This window comes from Leptodactylus fuscus, chromosome 3 (assembly GCF_031893055.1).
Source record: "Leptodactylus fuscus isolate aLepFus1 chromosome 3, aLepFus1.hap2, whole genome shotgun sequence".
Classification (NCBI taxonomy): Eukaryota; Metazoa; Chordata; class Amphibia; order Anura; family Leptodactylidae; genus Leptodactylus; species Leptodactylus fuscus.
In genome coordinates this window covers 206078132-206094341 of record NC_134267.1, presented here as the reverse complement: position 1 = coordinate 206094341, position 16210 = coordinate 206078132, and the positions used below count along the sequence as shown (strand labels likewise).

Here is a 16210-nt window from a genome sequence, read left to right as displayed (position 1 = left end):
AAACAAAAGACTAAAACAGCATGGAACCAGGGAGAACCACAAGTCCCAGCAAGACACAGAAGAGAAGGCGAGGTCAGACGAGCAAGAGGTCAAGCCAGGAGATATAATAAAAGGTACCGAATCAAAAGACAAGGGAGAGTCAAAAATACAAGCCGGGTAAATAAACCAAGAAAACAGACCGAATACAAACAGACAGGGAATCAGACTGAGCAGGGGGATCAGGAAACCCAAGTGAATGGCTGGCAAGGATCCATGCCTGGGTGGGGATTAAATAGCAGCAGAGAAACACACCTGATGGCTAATGACATGGAGACTGAAGGCAAGGAAAAGATTAATTCTTAATGACCTAAGCACACCCAATAGAACTCCTAACACGTCTCCCAGGGAGACGCCGCGCAGCAAGGAGACCGCGGCGACTCCATATCCTGACAGGTAAAAGAAACAACATGAAATTGCTTATTGACAAAAACAATCTTGGCAAAAATGGCACCGACTGACAAAGGGAAACAGCATTTGATTCAGGTGACCCTAACCTATCTATCTGGAGTGGATGTGCTAGGCTCTGGTGACAAACTCCCCTTAATAATATACTTGGATATACAATCTTGAAAGATACAATCAATTTCTATTGTCATTGTAACTTTAAGAGAAAAATCCCACAGTAGCTCGCAAACCCTCGGAGATCATACAAACTCCATACAAATGTCATCCTTGACTGGATTCGTACCTGAGACTCCGGTGCTACAAGGCATCAATGCTAACCACTGAGCCACCATGCTACCCCATCTATGGGTAAATATTACAATTTTTCATGATTTTACCTAAAAAAAAATTTTTGTTTGATGATTATTTACAGCTAAGGTTCTGACAGTGTAAAACTGAAAATATTAAAGAACATTTTCCTATTGAACAGAAAGATCGGCAGGTCTCGCCTTTAGTGTTTGATATCCTACTAAAGGAAACATAAGCGTTGACCTGAGATTATAATAAAGTCATGATTAAAACATCAGAGCCGATTATGTGTATTAGTTCAAAGGACTGTCTGCTCCTGCAGGCCAAGGGTTAACCCTGACTGTGAGACTCTCAGTGACCGGCTCCAATTCATAGTCTTGCTCAAAGTTCTGATTTTCCTTGTTAATACGTCTCCTTTGTATTTATATTTCTTAGGATTTTACTATCAAAGAGAAATGTCACATAATGGTTGACTGTGGGTCCAATTGAAAAAAAATTAGAATGCCTTTTCATCCAGCTGTGTGTATTGTTAAATGAGGCTTACGTCTGCTGACAAAGTTGGGAGAGGGTGGGAGGCAGGAGCAAATCTCTCTAATTGCAAATTGCAAAGTTAGGAATATGTATTTGACATTAAAATCCCCCTCCATTAGTTGGACCTGCTGGTATGTATACATCCTATGCAGGCAGCTGATGGGCAGGTAGCAATTTGGAATACACATACAAAGAATTGTTTTATACATTTCATCTATAAGGGCCTAGATCCAGGACCAGAGAGTGGGATCTAAAGAGGCTTCAAACAATGTTCTGATGTGGACCTGCACAATATACTGGAGTGTCCAAGTGCAATGTGTGGTAATAGTTAGACAATGGTAAAGGGAAAGGATGATCAATTGTTACCCCATTCCAGGGAAGAGCCAAGGCCCTGCTGCCTAAAAGTACTGACAGGGAGATGGTGGGAAATCTATGTGGTGAGCAACCAGTGAGCCATGCCCATGAAGACAGCTACGAGAGTGTTTCTATTTCAACTAACATGTGAGAAGATGATTAGTTGCAAATCTCTGAGCATTTGGCATCTGGTTTACAGAATTTTTGGACCGATTGAATTCTGTTAAATATCTGAATGAATGTGCTTGGAAACATTGGCGTATGTGAAGTCTGCATATCTTGAATTTGTATACAAATTTTGTAGATAGCTAGACTTCAGCAACTTTGAGGTACAGGATGTAGAGCACCACTTTTTCAAGGTATCACCTAATAGGCTTGATCCACATATGCCTATTAACTATTGAATACCAGAATCTGAGGTGAACATCCAGTGTTTGATATATATATATATATATATATATATATATATATATATATACCAAAATAGATGCAAAATTTTATAAAGTTGCTCTGATTCTATAATACATGACATGCATCTTTGACAGGTTGGAAATCACAACATATACATTTCGTACTACCCCTAGACACAAACCAGATATGTGTTTTATAACAATGTTGAATGGATAAACCTTCACTTTTTGGGGTTTACCATCTAGAAATCATTATTATACTCTGAGCCCCTGGAATGGTGCATAAAAAATAAGAACTGATTCGTACGTTTCTTCAGCATCTGCTCTTATTCTTAGCTTCTGAGGGCTCGTGCACACGGAGTTAACGCAAGCATATTTTAGCATAATACACATGTATAGAATACACATGTAAAAATAACACTCCCATTGACTTCAATTAAATCTTTTACACTTGTAAAGGATTTCATTGAAATCAATGGGAGTGTTATTTTTACACATGTATTCTATACATGTGTATTATGCTAAAATACGTTCGCGTTAACTCCATGTGCACGAACCCTTACGTTGTGTTTCTGCACCCTTCCTTGCCCCCTGACTATTATACGTTGAGGTAGTATAGGTACTATACTAGGTACTCCCTAGTACAACAATAGCACTTCCCGCTCTGAACAAAATGAAACTTGTGGGCAAACCAAACTGGTGTTGACTAGTGTTGAGCGAATAGTATTTGAATCCTAGATTTGAATATCTCCACTCCCATAGGAATGAATGGGAGTGGCCAATCGCGAAAGGGTTAAGTGCCGGTCGCCGGCGTCTGCAGCATGCCGGCCACTCCCATTCATTCCTATGGAACGAGGTATTTGAAACTAGAGTTTTGAATACTATTCGCTCATCTCTAGTGTTGACCCAAGAAGAAATATAAGAAAGGACATATGTATATATGTGGTTTTATATATGTAACTATGCTCATGTGATTTTGGCTATGTAGTAAGCGTACAGTGACTATGCATATTTGTGTATATATATATTGAGGTTGCATACATATGTAATAACTTGTCACACATTACTGAATATAGGCCAGAACTTTTTTATGGCACTGATATGTAGTCATTGTATTGTGGTTGCCCTACCTCAATAATTTATATGGAGGACCTCTCCAGAAATGTTTTTATTATATTATTTATATTATATTAATATTATTTTATTATTATTTTTAGAAAGGGGGGGGGGGGGGTTACATGGATTCATTAAAACAAACATACAGTAGTAGGATAGCTGAAGTGACCTCTTCAAGGAGACAATATTTCATACCCTATATACATTATGCATACACTATGGCCAAAGTGACACTAACTTCAGCTGATATTTTAGATATGTGTTTTGTAAAATTCAACTGTTCAATAATATTGGTTATAATGGGGGTCTGTGAATAGAGCCAGTTAGACTGGTGATTTTTCGGGCTGGTCTAGGCATCACTATGCAGCATGCAGCCATTTACTATCTGTCCTGGATATGGCACAGAATAAGCTACAATTACAGCCTGAAATGTGTCACTTGTAGAGACATTACAATGTGGTCTGCGCTATCATTAATGATCCCTAAAACTATGAACTTCTCTGCTGATCCATGGAAATATTTTATTTCTCTAAATGAAGCCCAGCAGTGCGCCTTGCTTCAAATTATCAATCCCACCGCCAAGGTGCTAAACCCTGTGGAAGACGGAAATACGTTCAGAGTTTTATAGACTGGCAGATGTCACCCAGGAGGCAGGATTCAATTTAAGATTCTATTAAAGGTTAAAAGATGTATATATTGCAGATCACTACCGCAGACTGAATTGGAAGGTTTGATGCACTCTAGGCTAAATGAGAACTTCATATATTTAATAATTTCATACATTTAACCTTCCAATGCCTAAAAAAAGTTCTATAAGGAACCACAGCGTGCTGTGAAATGACCACGGGGTGCGAATCCATGAATATAATTACATTGCATCTTAACGGTGGTGTCAACCTCAAATTTTTATTACAACTACACAATAGTCAGTCTTTATCATAGTCACTTGGCACAGAGCTGACAAATTCTAGTGAACGCTTCCTTAATGCTTTTGAAATGCTACAATGTATTCAGAATAATAGTTGTTTTTTAGTATTACGGCTTGTGATCTTAATAGAATCGGCTCTCGTGATATGGTGGAGGGTGACGGGTTCTCCTGGTAGCGATACATCTAGTGTAAGGTGTTCATACAGGCAATGTTCCTTGGAAATAGTAAGCAATTAGATCCCTTCCAGAAGTAAAAAATCTGTCTGACAACCCGTCTTCTCCATATACTGTATCTTTGCAGGGACATGTTAACACATTGGTGCACAGGTTTCATAAATGGGTACTGAAACCATGTTGCAAGGAAAGTACCACATTGATTTTATTTGGATTAAGCCATCCCTCTAAGGCCCAGTTCACATCTGCGTTTGGTATTCCGTTCGGTGGAGTCCGCATGGGGACATCCCCGAACGGAAACCTAAATGCATTCAAAAACGGTTACCTAAAAAACAACACGGACTCCATAAACTATAATGAAGTCCGTGTGGATTCTGCTTGGTTTCCGCATGAAACATGGGGTCTGTGGAGTCCATGTGGTTTCTTAGCTAACCACTTTTAATGTGTTTTCCCAAGGAGACTTCCCAAATGGAATCCAAAACGCAGATATGAACCGAGGGTCACCCTGTTCATTCTCATCCCTTTTAGCTGCAAACATTCCCTTTGGACAAACAATGGTAATGCCTCCTTAATTCCCTCCACTTAGTATGATATCTCTAAGTGCCCTCACATAGTATAATGCTCGATTTCCTGAATGAAGAGGCAGATCAGATGCATTCTGCAGGTGGGACTGAATGGTTGATCAGACAATTACCTATCACTATTGTATTCAACTCTGTCGGTGTTAAGAGGATGCAGATATACACAAGATCAAGACATGTCTACCACTACCTGGGATGGAGGGAAAGCACCCAAAATCCCTTGGGATCAGGGATGGATGACAGGGGATCTCACTGCTGTAGAGCCTATTGCAGGTGTACTGTTTGCCCTATGGTTAAAGCAGCCTGTCTTGTCTGACTTAGACCTCCTTGTTTGTTCTGCTCTTATCTGTTTTTCACATCTCCCCATGCATCCTCTACACACTGCAGCATAAAACTGCTCTGAATAATGTGAGAAGTTTTAAAGAGAGAGAGAGAGAAAGAGAGAGAGAGAGAGAGAGATAGCTCAGAAGCAGCAATGAAGCATACCCAACCAGTCAAAGACAGGGACACAAAATATGCAGGAAACTGGTTTATTTAGAAAAAAAAACCAAGCAAATAAATAAAACTTGACTTCATCTGAGCAACTAACTAAACAGTAATAATAAATTAACTATACATGTGGCTTTCTAACAGCCACACAAGGAAACCGATAAGCACGACACAGTCTAACTGGACTCAGAGTATCTTGACAGACCCAGATGCCTCTTCTCACTCCCTGGATCTGCCCTGAAGTGCAGGCTCTGTTGTATTTTATGGCCCATGAATGAGCCTATGACCCACATCTGGAAATGAGGTCTACTCCAGACACACCCTGGACCACACATAGGTCAGAAACCTGGAGCTGTTATAGCAGAAGTCCATCACTCTGCCTTTCACATTCTAAATATATATATATATATATATATATATATATATATATATATATGTAACGGAGCAAAGGTATACGTCTTCCTCCGGATGGTCTTTTGAATCAACACGGACGCAAGAGGTCGGGAGACAACAGCAATTTATTGTAATCCACAAAGTTAGTAGCCGGCGGTGGTCACATCAACCGTAATAACAATAAGTCCACAGAAGTCACAATCCAATGATAACTTTGGTTCCTTGGTCCTGTAACTAAGTCCTGGCTCTCTGCAGAGCTGTGCACAGGCCGGCTAACACATACTAACTCCAGCTACAACTATATACTAAGACTGTTACACCTATATCTGTGGGGGGGAAGGGCTGAGTCACAGATCCTTCCCCCCTCACCTATACCAAGGAGAGCAGACTCCCTGTCTACTATGGACAATGCACCATCCAACATCTTCTTGGAGACACTGATCAGATTATCTCCACCCATTGTCCTCACTGGTCCTCACTAGTTAGAGGTATTTGCATACAATGTGCTAACACACTAGACCCTAATCAGCCAACTACACATTGATGTATATAACAGGTTAGAGAATACATTCCACATGAAATATATATTACACATGGCCTATAGTATGGACTCTAACCATCCCGTGACAATATATATACTGTATATTCCCTCTATGTTTCAGAGCTCAACCATAACTCCCCCTTCCGAGACTGTAAAATAGGTGTGTGGAGTCAAAGCCTCCATGAGCCTCCCGGTTATGCAGGAGGAGTAGGATCAATAAACTATAACCCCTTTGCCAAGTCTGCCCAATCTACTGATCTAGAAGAGGGAACTGATCAGGAGGAGATTAACCTGCAGGGTTTCAACAAGATTATACCAGGGACATACAGAAGATTCTACAGACTGAGAAACCGTGGGGCAGCAATACATCTATCCCCTGCTGTGATATTTGTGTCCCCTCTTATCTGCTTCAAGACTTTTATTAGCAAGTTGTGATATTATTTTGAATAGATTTCATGAGAAACTGTATTAGATAAGGAAAATGGAGATCAGTTAAATGTGGGCACGTTTCCTATAAAAAGTAAAACATAACAGATGAGAATATTCTAATTTCACTGTAACAACCATCTCCAGAAATGACATAATATGTACACAAAGAAGGTGTTGTCATCTAACCTAATAGTAAGGCTCTTATCAACACCAATCCTCCATTTATGTTAATAACCAGATATTATCAGGCTCTAACCGAGCGGTGTAAAAAATCCAGTGTCATCTGTTTCGCACAGTCTAATGCGGTTTATTCATTTGCCTATGTGATCTATTCCGAGCTCGGATTTAGTCAGTAAATAATAAAAAGTAACTAAAAAGCAGATGATTTTATTGGCTGGTTCCATTTTTGGCTGCTTGTGTTGGAGAATTCGGTAATGTACAGAACTAACAGATTACAACTTTATGGGAGTAGCGTCCATAAATAGTGATAAAACGAAACACGCAGATAAGCAATGCAATAAAGAAAAAGCTATCTTTTATAAGCCATTAACTACTGGAATTAACATCTGCTGTTTTCATTTCTTACTAAACGTGGAATTGTGTTTGGTGATGCCACTTCATTAACTCCCTCCTTAGCAGGGGCATAAAGAGGTCAAATTAACTTAATTCCAAGGAAGGTAGTTTTCAATTACATTGTTAGTCAGCAAAAAAGATGTCCTATTTTGTTTGTTAGCATGGAAGCCCGAGGATGTGTTAGAAACTTCCTAGATAACATTTACTCAAAGCAGGAAAAAAAATCCTGCTGAGCTATACTTCTTTGATGAACTTTTTTATGGAGACTACAGTATTCTACTTTGCATATCATCTGAAGATCCAATAGGGAATTGTGCAGATATTTATGTAGATTTTTGTAAAACCGTATTTCCAGGGTAGATTTATTATTTGCGTAAGGACCATGATGTCTGACATAGCAAGAAAGAAATAAACTAATAAAACAGTAATATTAAATTATATTCCTATATGAAGTATATAGGAATTAGTGTTTCACAGGATCCTCTATTACGATTGTTCTCAACCTGTGGTATATGCACCTTATGGGGGTACTGCAGTGATTGCCTCCTATAATGGTAATTACTAGCACTCATGAATTACTATTATACTTCTGACTCTTAGTATATAATTAGACGAGGAAGGTAAGGAAACATAACGTGTTATTCACCTCGTCTGGGCTCCAGAGCAGATCCCTGTCCTCTTCCGGCCTCCTAAGGGTGGGTTCACATCTGCACCCAGTTTCCGGTTTAGCCAATCCGGCTGCTTTCCGTCTTCTGCCCCACAAAAGTCCTGCATGTTCAACTTTGTGTCTGGCTAAAAAAAACGGTTTCCCAGCGGACAAGCAGAAGACGCGCATGGGTGGTCACCTCTGCAAACCCATTCAAGTAAATGGGTTTGAAAGCTAGCCACCGGGTTTACGTCCTCTGTCCAGTTTCGCAGGGCAGAAGATGGAAACCAGCTGGATGGGCTAAACCGGAGACCGGGCGCAGATATGAGCCCACCCTAAGTGACATCAAGGACCACTCAAACCTGTAATGTGACATAATGATGCATAGCACAAAGTGTCATTATGCCACGTGACCCACGTGACCACTGAGGCCAAATCCCAGGCCTTGAAGTCATTGAGGAAACTGGAAGAGGTCTGGAGAGAACAGGGAGCCATGCTAAAACCCAGTGGAGGTGAATAACATGGTTTCTTATGTTTATTCACGTTCCTGGGCCTCCACTAACTATAATCTGAGGGTTTGAAGACCCCAGAGTATAATCCTTGTTCATGGGTGGTTTGATTTATTTTTTATTTTATTAGCATATGGGCCACTCTAGGACATTATACTGTATGGAGGGGCAACTATACTGTGTGGTGGGCCAACCTACATCAAGGTTATAATAGATGTGCTGGAAAAAAATAATTCTTGCTACTGGCTGCTGGCAAGACAGTCAGAAAATCCACATGACCAAGAGTAGGAACAATAAATAACCTTAAATTTTCATCCCTTTCTTTCATTCTATTCCATATATTTAGTATTTTTGTCCCTGTATCACAAGACAAACTCATTTATTGAATCTACAGCTATAGCAGGTAAAGGAACGTTTGTTGAGCGAGTTTTGGACTTTGTGGGTTGCAAAATTGTCACTTTCATACAAAGTTCATTGATCAAATGTTTACACACAAAATAAATGTGCACTAACGACTCCTACGTATGAACTGGCTTGTAATGGCATAAGAAACCCAAACTGTAATTCTCTTATTCTAACTCAAACTCTTACCCATTCAGTCTTTTTAACCAACCAACAATTGTAATCTATGAGCTATGCCAAATGAGCCCAATGAAGTATGGTCTAAAATCACATAAATTAACACCACCCCTATCTAGAGGTTAGGGGTGTAACTGGAGGCTCACAGGCCCTGGCGTAAAATCTCAGCTTAGTTCCCCATCCTCCCAATCATTCGCTGTGCCCATATATACATTTTCGAAGCATTTACATTTCCCTTTCCTTCTCCATTGCTCCCATTTTCTGTTGGTGCCTCCCATATAGTAATTATAACCCCTTTTGCTTCACAGCCTCTCCCACAGAACCCTCCTTGACTATATTTTGCTGCTGACCAATAAAGAGTTAATTTACTCTTTCTGGACAGCGGAAGTTTATGTATCATACATTTTATCACTACAGCCGAACAGAGGGCAAGGGTCATATTTTTATGAGCATGCACTATCAGACATGAAATAAATAAATAAATATATATATATATATATATATATATATATATATATATATATATATTATGTGAGAAGGTGACAGGTAAGATTCTGGAAGGTCACTATGTCTCACCCACATTCCTTACTGAGGGTGGGTTCACATCTGCTCCCGGTCTCTGTTTAACCAATCCAGCCAGTTTCCGTCTTCTGCCCCGCGAAACCAAACATGCAGGACTTTTTGTTCAGTTAAAAAAAAAAGGTTTACCCGCAGACAGGCAGAAGACGCACACGGGCAGTCACCTCTGCAAACCCATTCAAGTGAACGGGTTTGAAAGCTGACCGCCAGGTTTCTGTCTCCTGTCCTGTTTTGCGAGGCAGAAGATGGAAACCAGCCGGATTGGCTAAACCGGAGACCAGGCGCAGATGTAAACCCACCCGTATGTGAAACAAGGTTACAATTCAGGTACAACTTTAGCTGGGAGAAGGCTTCTTCCGTTAACCTCTTCTTGTCCTACTAGGGAGGAACCGTCAAGCAATGTGGGAGTTGGGCCTTATTAAAGGCCTATAAAAGTTTGTCAAGTTCTCACTCCTGAGCAGTTCCTGGAGAGTGAGGGGAAACTGAGTTCTGTCCAAATGCTGTGAACACTAGTGACTGTTTTTGCCCTGTCTGTTGACCGTGTGCTTAAAGCAAGCAACACATTTAGTTAGGGTATTGTCTGTGTAGTTAGTAGCTCAGACGAGCAGGTTTTATGTTACTGTTTTGACTGAAAATTAAGGCTTATTTTGTTTTGCTGTTTTTGTAAAATAAACCTACTGGCTAAAACCTGTTTGTTCCTGATTTTTTTGTGTCTGTCTCTGACTGTCTGTGTCCGCTGCTGTCTGAAACAATTCCCAGATAACCCCTCTCACTTTAAAATAACTTTAACAGATAGGCAAACAACGATAAATATTATTTAATAAAAATATACAAAGAATAGTTTAAAACTATAAAACTGCAATAATACAAAACCTAGAAATAAAAAAAGCTCAGAAAAAAAAACAAAAAACACTTGCCCAGACCAGTCTAGAATTTTCTGTATCCTTCTACAAACTGGTTTAAATTATTCTGATACAGCCTTGGCTAAGAGATAGCTTTGGGTGGGTTTCAATCAAGAGGAGGGGTTCAGAGTTCATGACTAGAGATGAGTGAGTAGTGTTCAATCGAGTAGGTGTTCGATCAAATACTACGGTATTCGAAATACTCGTACTCGATCAAACACTACTAGCTGTTCGAAGTTTAATGTTCGATGCAGAACCAGCGTTGATTGGCAGAATGCTATACATTCTGCCAATCAACGCTGGTTCTTCTCTTACTTTTCCGAAATCTTCTCCGCGTTGTGTCCCCGCGTCTTCTTCCAGGTGGAATTCACTCTGCCTAGGCAGAGCCGACTGCGCATGCGCGGGCATGCACGCGCATACACGCGCATGCGCAGTCGGCTCTGCTCAGGCGTCGGGCCTGGGCAGAGCCGCATGCGCATGCGCAGTCGGCTCTGCCTAGGCCGGATGCCTAGGCAGAGTGAATTCCTCCCGGAAGAGGACGCGGGGACCCTGCGCCGGGAGAAGACTTCAAGCAGAAGCCAGCCCGACTGTCACTCGTGGACTTGGTAAGTATGATTTTATCGAATGTTGCCTACCCCTGAAACGAGCATTTCCCCCCATAGACTATAATGGGGTGCGAAATCAGTTCGAACAGTCAAAGAGTGTGCGGCTGATCGAATTGGATTTCAAACCTCGGACACTTTAGTGTTCACTCATCTCTATTCATGACCTCTTCTTATTGACCAGCGGGGGAGAGCTTCTGCTGTAGCCAATTGCTTTACAGTCAATGACGAATAAAAGAAGAGGAGATCTGAGGAAATGGCTGATATCTTGGGACACATACCATAATGAAGAATTCAATAAACTTTACAGTTTACAGTTTCGATTTTGACATCCTACAGGCAAGGGTCACAGTAGTATGGAAGGAATAGCGGGGACTTTTTTCCCATTTTTGTGCATTTTTAACCTTTCCCTTCAAATAGGATAACAGCATAGTTTCTAAGAATAATTGTAGGCTTGCAAAATAATCTACATACAATTCACTGAAGTTTACAATGTCTGCCAGAAATGTTTTCAGAGATTAAGACATAAAAATATAAAAAGGCTTTTTACTCATTGTAATTTCCCCATGTGTTTGGCAATGCTTCGGCTTGAATACATTGCAATTACATTTAGAGAAAAAAATAACACAAATTAGAGCAAAATACTTACAACTTACCACTTCTTCATGAGTTGCATTCTCAACATTAATGCCATTAACCTGAAAGTAAAAACACTTTTGTATTTAGAGTCATTTTACACAGAAGTCATTACTATTATTTTTATAGGAAGTAAACAGCGTCAGCTAAGTGTATAATCTATCCTGACCACATGCCAAAATCTGCATTATGTACCAGATGTAGCATGCACTTGTTTCTCGAAATAAAATGAAGGGAATTAAATATTCATTAAGACGCTACAGTGGTTTTTGGCACTGTTTGCTACAGTGTAACCCTTTACAGATGTGTCCTTCCTTTCCTGTCTTCTTGGCTATGGGTAAAGACATGAGCAGCTTCTTGGGGTGATATTTCACAAAGTGATAGGGCTTGTTCACACAGGGCAAGAGGGGGCGGATTTTGACGCCGAATCCACCTCAAAATCCGCCCACTCACAATATAGGCCTATGTAAACCGCTAAGATTCAGCCACGGAATCCGCCTCGCGACAGCAGCCTCCGGACTAGGTCCATTCATTTGGGCCTAATCTGTAGTGGGAAGCTGCGACTATCGGAATCCGCAACAGTCGGAGCAGGCGCATTTTGGTCCTATTCTGACGCGGCTTCCCGTGTCAAAATCAGGACCAAAATACGCGGTCACTAGCTCCATGTGAACAGCGTCCATTTCCCGTGTTGTGAGCTGCAACATGTTAAGGGTTTGCTAGCAAGTCGTGATATTGGATTGAATTGATTTAATGAGAAATTTGAGTCTTAAAGGGATGTTACTCTTTTATTAGCTAAAATGTCTTTGGCCAACACCCCAAATACAGATCTAAAAGAGATCATATACACCAATCCATAGAGCTCTGTAGTACTGTCTCGATCCCCTCACTTTCCAGTGCCTGGACTCATGGGGGCAGGAGTGGAGAGGCTCTCATGATGGCTGAAACCAATTAGTGTCCTCATGGGTCACTGGTAAGGACACTGGTGACATATCTGAATAACATCACCACTTTCTTACTAGTGACGGATGAGGTCACTGATTGATCTAAATGGTCATGTGGGTTTCTCCTCTTCTGACTTGGCAAGTCTAGGCATGTGACATAAAAGGGATCATGGGATTCCCTGTTTTAATTGTAATATGAATGAAATGATTTGTTGATGAATATTTTATACAATTCTGTTTTTTACCCCCAAAATAAAATATCATTGTAGTGAAAAAATGCTATGATGTGTGGGATTCAGTCCATACAAAAAGGGTAACAGGACTCTCTCTTATGAGTTTGGGTATATTTAAAGTGTCTTAAAGTTCATCTATCAGGGCGGGTTCACACCTGCGCCCAAACTCCGTTTTCAGGTTTCCGTCTTCTGCCGACAGAAGAGAGAAATCTGGCAGACAGTGTCTGGCCACGAGCACCAGTGAGCGTTTTGTGCTCTCCACGGCGAAACGTTTTTTTTTTAACTGGACACAAAGTCCTGCATGTCCGACTTTGTGTCCGGTTAAAAAAAAAAGGTTTCACCGCGGAGAGCACAAAATGCTCACCGGCGCTCATGGCCGGACACTTTCCAAACCCATTCAAATGAATGGGTTTGAAAAATGACTGCTGGTTTCTGTCTCCTGTCCAGTTTTGAGTTAACAGAAACATGCAAAGTGGAGACTGGAGCACAGATGTGAACCCGCCATAAGCTAGATATTGTATGCTATCCAGTGTAAGTGCAGAATATTACAAATCTATTTCCTATTAACCAAAATAGTATAGGAACATTGTGCCTTGTGCTTCATGGGAATGAGTAAAGAACACAAAAAGTTTGCTGTATTTGTGAATGGAGCATTCTCCCCGCCACCTCCATCTACTCGCACCGGTGTCTGGCAGCCGGTTGCTGTGTATGCAAATACACTGTCAGATTGATATTTTGGCTAATAGAAGAAAAAAAAAATTGACACACAGTATCTAAAAGAAATTTCTTCTCTATTTTTCTCATTTCACATGTTTCCTTACTTTCTTTATTAATTGTAACCCCTTTATATGACAACCAACAATATACAAGGTCTATGTATACAGTCGTTCATTTGTATACATCTCTGTCAAGAAAATGGCATATCTCCAGCTACGGAAATAGCTAAACAGTACGGAATTGAACTGAGTGCTTTATAATAACCTTTCATTATAAACAAAATCAATGGTATTGATTTCCATAATGTTATATAAATATTAGATAATATTTTAATCCAGTTATAATATAATCTCAACATTTACAGCAAGAAAGGTAAAACATAATAATTTAACTCCCAATTTTATTGACGTATACGGAATTATGCCAATATATTTATCCACAGATATTTTGCAACAAAGTTATTCTTCTTCTTTGAGGAAATATGTTCCAACAGTAGAAAATGAGAGACCTGCTGTTGGACACAATGACGCTTTCTCTTTGATCCCCATGTACATGGTAAGACTGTGGTTGTAATGGGGGGTCATGTATAAAAAAAAAAACTACCACATCATTCCAATTACAGTAGGAATATACAGTAGTAAATTTGTATTAAATCTGTATTAGAAATATTCATGGCTCAGTCTTATCCAATGTTAATTTATCCAAACTCAAGAGAATCACAGAGAGTAGTCAATGCAGAGGAATATGGTGAAAATACAAATATAAAATATATTTTTTTATTGATTAATATAAAATGCTATAAAATGGAACATTGCTCAATACAAAAACAAATAGAAAATCAAGGAAACAAAAAGTAATAAGACCCCAGGGTCCAAAATTACAATTGGCTTGCCCACCGTAAGATAAATTTTAACTGTAAATATGTGTTAGGATCCATTAAGATTCCATTTTTACATCTGTATAATGAATGCAAAAAACGGATGAAAAAAATGGACACAAAAACAAATGCAAGCAAAGAAAACAACTGCTTACCTGCATTACGGCATCTCCTGTGAACAACAACCCACTCTGGTCAGCTAAATTATAACACAAATTGATATTTAGAAGGTTCAAAGTGAAAAGATATAATTATAATAATAATAATAATAATAATAATAATAATAATAATAATAATAATAATACAATTATAAATACAACTAGGATTAGTATCAAAAGATGTCAAATAATTAACAAAGATTTTAACCACTTCCGGACTGCCCATAGATTTTATACGTCCGGGAAGTGGTTGCCTAGTTCTGACAGGATGTACCGGATTTTCCCGGATATAAAAAAAATTAAAACACATTTGAAAATAAAAACATAAAAATAAAGCCCTATGTGTCCCCGAAAAAAGACGCAAAAATTAGTGGACTGAGACATATGGGAAAAATGTTACAGACCTCAAAACCGCACATACAAAATAAACCTAAAATGTGTCTGGTCCTGGACCACAAATTGGCCCGGTACTGAAGTGGTTAAGGATAACATAAATGTAAACAAATATAACTTCTTTTTTAGGAGATATAATGAGTATTCTAGCCTGAAATTTATACGGTATTAAAAAAACTGCATGTGTAAAAACTATTCTTTTATTAGAAACAGTGTAATATATGTATTAATTAAAAAACACTTTTTATATGTTTATTTTTACCTTAATTTGCAGTATTAATTAATTACAATTGAGAAATAAAAACTAAACAACTGTTAGTAAAGTCCAAAAAATTTGAGAAAATCATAAAGTTAATATGCTATCTTATTGAAATAATTGATACAAATATACAAAGATTAACCCGCCAACAATGGACTTGAACAATATTTCTTAGAAATTAAAAATCAACAAATACATACAGTAAATAAAAAAATTGTCATTGTAAACGAGGATACTATTCATCTTTTATCAGTGATAACTTAGTAAGAACTTTATATGTAAAACACAATTTTTTTTTTACCTGGTTGGTCTTTAAAAATTTTAGATATAACAACAGGCACTTTATGTTGTGCTCCACCCTAAAAAAGAATAATGCATTAGTGATGGAGACATCTCCACAACAGCTGCTCCGAAATATGCAAAAGTTGAATTCTTTTTTGTCTTCTAACAGGGTTTGGCCGTATATATATCACTGTATATTAACCTTACTAAAGTCAGGGGCAATACCAGGTAAATGCCATGGACAAGAGTCATGTTCTGCAAAAACAGTATTTTTTTATCAATGGAAAACATTTGCAATGTTGAATAAAGTATTAAATCCTAAACCAGTTGACCTTGTATGACTTACAACTACTTACAAAGCAGTAAGGACGATATACCAGCGAGGAGGATGTAAGACTATTTTATTGGGGCACTTTGGTTGTCATTATAATATAACTGCAGTTTTTGTGTCCGGACGCTGTGATGGTTCTTAAAGGGGCATGGGGATCCTTGTGTGGGCACTGTGATTAGCAATATATATGTAGGTGTTGTAGTATGAGCATTGTTACTATCATTAGCAAGCCACTGTTACTGCTAGGGTTGAGCGATCGGGATCGGAAAAGATCGGATCCCGATCGGCGATAGAACAAATTTCACGATTGGAATCA

The 16210-nt window shown here is 39.1% G+C and overlaps 1 protein-coding gene across 1 annotated transcript in view; it reads right to left on the bottom strand.

The window, feature by feature from the left end:
- SNTG2 (syntrophin gamma 2) overlaps nt 1-16210 on the bottom strand; it is a 410686-nt gene that overhangs the window by 203429 nt on the left and 191047 nt on the right. The window contains exons 4-6 of the mRNA XM_075269112.1: nt 15583-15640; nt 14627-14670; nt 11724-11765 (exon numbers count right to left, since the gene is read on the bottom strand). Of these exons, the coding sequence (XP_075125213.1) occupies nt 11724-11765; nt 14627-14670; nt 15583-15640 (144 nt within the window). The remainder of the gene's footprint in view (nt 1-11723; nt 11766-14626; nt 14671-15582; nt 15641-16210) is intronic.